The sequence below is a fragment of the Rhamphochromis sp. 'chilingali' genome (assembly GCF_963969265.1).
Source record: "Rhamphochromis sp. 'chilingali' genome assembly, chromosome: 3".
Lineage (NCBI taxonomy): Eukaryota > Metazoa > Chordata > Actinopteri > Cichliformes > Cichlidae > Rhamphochromis > Rhamphochromis sp. 'chilingali'.
Genome location: NC_137931.1, coordinates 44,006,180 through 44,011,732, shown reverse-complemented (window position 1 = coordinate 44,011,732; position 5,553 = coordinate 44,006,180). Strand labels below are relative to the sequence as shown.

General features: G+C 39.5%; 1 protein-coding gene across 1 annotated transcript in view; it reads left to right on the top strand.

Moving 5' to 3' along the window:
• The first annotated feature begins 3,409 nt into the window (after window positions 1-3,409).
• The window catches only part of LOC308394283 (14 kDa phosphohistidine phosphatase), a 3,413-nt gene continuing 1,269 nt past the window's right edge, over window positions 3,410-5,553 (top strand). The window contains exons 1-3 of the mRNA XM_080878538.1: window positions 3,410-3,652; window positions 3,979-4,103; window positions 4,188-5,553. The exon at window positions 4,188-5,553 is cut by the window's right edge and continues 1,269 nt beyond it. Coding sequence (XP_080734664.1) covers window positions 3,439-3,652; window positions 3,979-4,103; window positions 4,188-4,280 — 432 coding nt within the window. The 5' untranslated portion in view covers window positions 3,410-3,438 and the 3' untranslated portion in view covers window positions 4,281-5,553. The remainder of the gene's footprint in view (window positions 3,653-3,978; window positions 4,104-4,187) is intronic.

The window sequence follows — 5,553 nt, the reverse complement described above, 5'->3', positions numbered from 1 at the left end:
GTTTATTTGAGTGCAAAGTAGAATTTTAAATGTCACCAAAACATTTGCACAGTAGCAACTGTAATAGCAACACAGACCGCAATAAAAATTTCACCTGACTGAGCTGTGTAGTGTCTTTGTTTTCTGATGCAAGGCTCTTAGCGAGTTCAAAGAGGTCTTGACCTTGGAGTGAAAACAAGCGTCTCCTGATATTCCAGGCGAGTTCCTTTCTCTCGGTCGACATGTTGTATGTATTTCTGATTATCCTTCAGCTCGATAGTGACTAGGATGCGTCACACTCCCCTCACTGCAGTACGGTTCCACGTCGAGGCAAAGGTCCCCTTTTCGCCTCACTACCTGGACACCTACTCGCTGGCTTGGCTGGAGTAGCAGCCTTGGTCACGATTGTGTCGTGGTTCTGGTATCACTGGATCTGCCCTCGACGACTGTAGAGGAGAGATCCCAGACGAGCCCCCACAGTTTGTTACGGGTCCCAGATGTGAAGACCACAATAACAAAAAGAATACAAATCTGTAAAAATAAAGGTAGAGTCTCAGAGAAAGAATCACAGGAGCACTCGTATCTTTTCCCGAATTGCGTCTCTTATTTCAGATCAACAAATATAATTTACATCCAGTGTTTTCACTTGTCAGATATGCTCATTAACTGTAAAAGGTAAATAAAAGGCATTTGGCAAATATATGTATCTATGGTTGTTACATTTCTCCAGTTTACACTGTTAATTACACTATTCCTTCACTCATTTACATCAGCAGTGCAGATACCATACAATGCCTTAAACATCTTATTGCTCTTTCTCACATATAGGGCAAACTCAAAATAGCTTATCCACAAATCAGATATAAGTGCATAAATCTTACTAGATTAGACAAAACACACCTGAATGTATTACTTTGCAATGTAACAACATAAATGTACATGCATTCTTAGCTTATTCTTAACATTTCCACATCACTTGAACCGTAAATTGTATATGAGATATTTTAAACTCGAATAATCTGATGTCAGGGCCTTTACAGTTAAATTGGAACACCACACACACATATTTGATTGTTAAATGGAGTTTACCAAGTTTAAATACATCCCGCGGGCTGGCAAACTCTCGCGGTAACTCTCGCGAGACTTGGGGCTGCGCAGCTCGGCTTTATCACCGCTGCGGTGCCGCGCTTCAGTAACTTTCAAGGTTAAGGTTATATCGGCGGTGTCAACATAACTCTCAGTAAATACCGAAGTAGAATGAGGCACAAAACCCTCATACACTGTATTTTTAAGACGATACTGACCTGTACAAATAAAGGTAGAGTCTCAGAGAAAGAATCACAGGAGCACTCGTATCTTTTCCCGAATTGCGTCTGAGAGGACAGGAAGTAGGTCCGCTCTAGGCAACCGCGGGCGAACGACTACAGTGTCAACAGTTCTGCTTATTATTTCTCACTTTTACTCCCCTCAATTGTTATGGACTACACGTAATGAATGTAAAATAATAATTGTCTTAATTGCTGGCATATATTTTTCTTAAAAATAATAAAATTTACCAAAATGTGGTAGCACATTTGTGCTCACCATCATCAAATGTTTGGGTCCATAGCCAGGAAACTCCCCAGACCTTAATTCCACTGAGAACCTGGTGGACAAACAAAAATCCCCAAAACTCCAACCGCTGATTATGCACGAACTGGCTGCCGTCAGCCAGGATGTAACCCAGAGGCTGCTTGAAAGAATGGCAGGATGCCAGGGCATATGTCACAGGTCTTAAGAAAAGGCCAAATATTTTTACAAATATTGACCCTTTGCATAAACTTAATGTGATTGTCAATAAAACACATTTTGACACGTATCCTCAGTGTACAATACAGTACAGTACAGTGTACAATAGAAACAACTAATAAAAAGGTCTAAAAACACAGAAGCAGTAAACTTTGTGAAAGCATATACCTGTGTCATTCTCAAAGCTTTTGGCCACAATTGTAATTTGTTAAAAAAAAAAAAAAAAAAAAAAAAAAAAACCACCTGAGGGGAAAAGAAGAACAAATTCAAAGACAAAGCAAATTGTATGACATAGGGTACTTAAGCGTTTCCTGGTGAAGCAACAATGGTACAGAGTACACACAAAAATACACGTATTAAATATAAGGCCACCGAGAAGGAAATTCTTTTTCAAAGCTCTGAAATACTGGGAGCTGATAAGAGTCTATCTGTGATTGACTTGTGTGCCACTGACATGCTTTCTTGGATGTCAGGAAACAATATTATCTTCATCAGCACTAATGAGGATTTCTTGTGTTTGCATTTGTGTTTCAAGAAATCTCATGGCCCATGTCTAAACCTCAACTGTATGCAATGAATCATTCTGACTAATACACAACAACAGTACAAAGTGTGCTAACAGACACTGCATAGACTAAAACATGCTTTTCACAGTTCAGAACTGACATGTCATTGAAAAGGAGGTGTTGGTAGAAAGCAAGGGGAAAGATTTTGTAGGAAAGATCACGACAGTCACTTGTTTGCGAGTGTCTTGAGATGGAAAATGTGCGGCACATAGGAGCAGAGGTGCCTGCTGGCTGCCTGCGTTTCCAGAAGTGACAGTTTACATCCTTCCTGTCTGAGCTGAGGCATGGGATTGTAGCTACTGTTATTGACACACTTTGCCTTACTCCCTTCCACAATTAGATAAAACAAACTCTCTGATTAACTAACACAGCTATGAATAGTAGAACAATTACACAGTTGTAACTAGAATGGAACAGACAGTTACACAACTCATCACTATTAGTTACAAAAAATGTAAAGGTTTATTTGACTTCCCTGTCTTATTGGCTTGGTTATATGGGACAGGTTTTGTCTTTTTAGAGGTTTATCTTTCTCTGACTGTCCTAAAACTTCTGTGTCCTTTGGCTCCAAGCTTAAGGTAACATGATAAATTACTTCTTAATGAAGTCACAGGGCAAACGGGAGTCTAATCACGCAAAGCAAAACCATGCATCCTGCTCCCCGCTGAAGCGTTCTTGATGTGAATCCAAAAAGATAGGATTCCTTTGGATTAAGAACCAAAAGGCCCTCAGAGGGAGGATCAAACCTAACTCTGAGGTTTGATCTTGACCTCTGATCTCTCCGATAAACACCAGCGGACAATCTGCCGCATGCTGCAGAAAACGGCCGAAAGCAGAAAATTCTCATACCAGACTTAGACATTTGACGATCTCACTTCTGCGTCTGAGTAATGTATCATAAAGTTTTCTAATGCAAATCCACGGTATACAGAGACTGCAAGGAACGCAAATTCAAACACTTCGCACTCACTGCCATATGAAGGCGCCAGCGTGCGAGCGCACTGTTAAATCTGCACATTTATGGCAACAAGTCGCGAATGTCCTGCCGCTTTAAGAAGCGAAGTAGAAATCCTGACCCAAATAAAGGTATGTGTGAGAACTACTCATGTTCTCTGTGGTCAGTAGACCTCTGCGCAGTTTGAGAGTCTGCGGCGTTTTGCGTAAATCTACAGTCGCAATGGCAGACGCTCTGGCTAAAATCCCCGATGTAGAGATTGATCCAGAGGGAACTTTTAAGTACATACTGGTCAGAGTAAAAGCGAAAGATGGCGATGTGCATAAAGACATTGTCCGTGGCACAAAAAATGCCGAATATCACAGTAAGTAATTATAGTTTGTTTCAAGGAGAGCGTCAACTGCGTCAGTTTAGCGCGAGATATCGTGCAGACCAGTGACTGTTGGTGCAGATGAAAACCTGTATGTAGTCTATTTTGCAATGTTGTCTCATTGTTATGGTCCCTTTGGTGGATTTTGCAGACGTGCATTGCGGAATAGATACTGCACAGAGCAGAGGGATGAAATTCATGCCAACCTAGTCGTTGGAGACAACTACCAAATTTCCGTATTTGATTCTAATTGCTATTTTTATTAAATTGTAACTAAATTACAATCTCAATTTCTTCTAAATGTCTTCATAAATTTTCAGATCATATTTTTGAGAAGGTCAACCCTGCTATGGAGGCCTTGGGGATGGAGTGCAAATGCCTTGGAGGAGGAAAGATCGAGCACAACAACCAAGAGAAAAAAATAAGGGTGTTTGGAGAATCCACTGTAAGTTAACTAAAAGCTGAATGAAAAGTTAAAATCTTCAGTAGTATTTAATTCACTAATGTCAGGTCTCTTGCTCACTCGCAGGCCTTTGGAAAAGCTGACCATGCTGTTTCTGTGGAGAAGCTGAAGACTTTCTTTAGCGACTATGAGATCACCTGGTCAGACGACAAAAAATAGTTGTAACCTTTGTGACATTTCAAACGTCCGCCTTTATTTAACAGTTCTGTGAATCAACCCACATAATGATGCTTTAACTGTTCTGTAACCATTCAAATACAGTCCTTCTGCATTTCACATTTGGTTTCTTACTCAATGAAAGCACAAATTCTGATTCTCTGCAGTTGTAAAAATTTTAGTCCTTCAGAATTGAATACTGTATATGAACTCTGTAGATATTCCTGTAAATACCTTTTTGACTTTTAGTCCCCATTGGCCTCAGTTGAATAGGAGTACATTTGCCAGGCGTAAAGTCCATACAGGAAAGGGTGAGTCTGTTGGAATCACAGACATATCCTGTTACACAGGAGGGAAAGTTTATTGTTGAAAACCCAAAAGAGAGATAACAAGCACTTTCATTTAACCTACGGATAATCACTTTTGTTTTTGTTTAAGTCCGGATAATGATAAACATCAAGCTAAATTCAGCAGAACTCTTTCTAAACGGTAGTGCAATAATAAATAAAAGCCTGCGATAAAATATCTTCAATCAAAAAACTAACAAAAACTCAGAGTGAGAAAATAGCCCGAGCTGAGTCATATTTTAAACCACACGTTGAATTTTTAAAAGTTCTTCCGCCTTCTGCATTTTATGGCTTTAATCCAGTTCAAATTTCACTTTTACTTTTATGCTGCCAAAAAAATGCACTTTTAAAATCGGTAGTAAACAGAAGGTACTTACACCAGACCACATGGTAATATTTAGCAGGCACAGTATTTGCTGTGATCAACTTCTTCAGTTTGCATGTTTGCATGCATTAGTAAAGGTCATTTGCAGATTCTGGGTCATTAACTTAAGCATAAATTGGTGTTTGATGACGGCACTGTAAACTTTGTAGTGGTGTTAAAGGGAACCACTTAGTTGTGTCACGTGATCCATGAGCACATGAATGATTTTTGTTTCATGCCTGTCCCTGTTGTGATATGGTACTGTGCAAACGTCTTGAACCACCCATCATTTCTTTGTTTATTGCACACAAAAAAGAAATATGTGCAAAAATACACAGAAATACAATTTATTATTATTTGTACATTTCTACTGAGCTTGAAAGGTAATACATGGAATGACCACATTTATTCTTTTCCAGAGCTTGAACTCACTTAGGCAAGTTTCTTTGTCATTTATTCAGGTAGTCACTTCACTACCTGTATGTGCCACGCAAGCTTCCACCATGTTTTACAGATGCCCAAAGACACCCACTGTTGTACTTCTCTTCTGTACATGTTGACAATT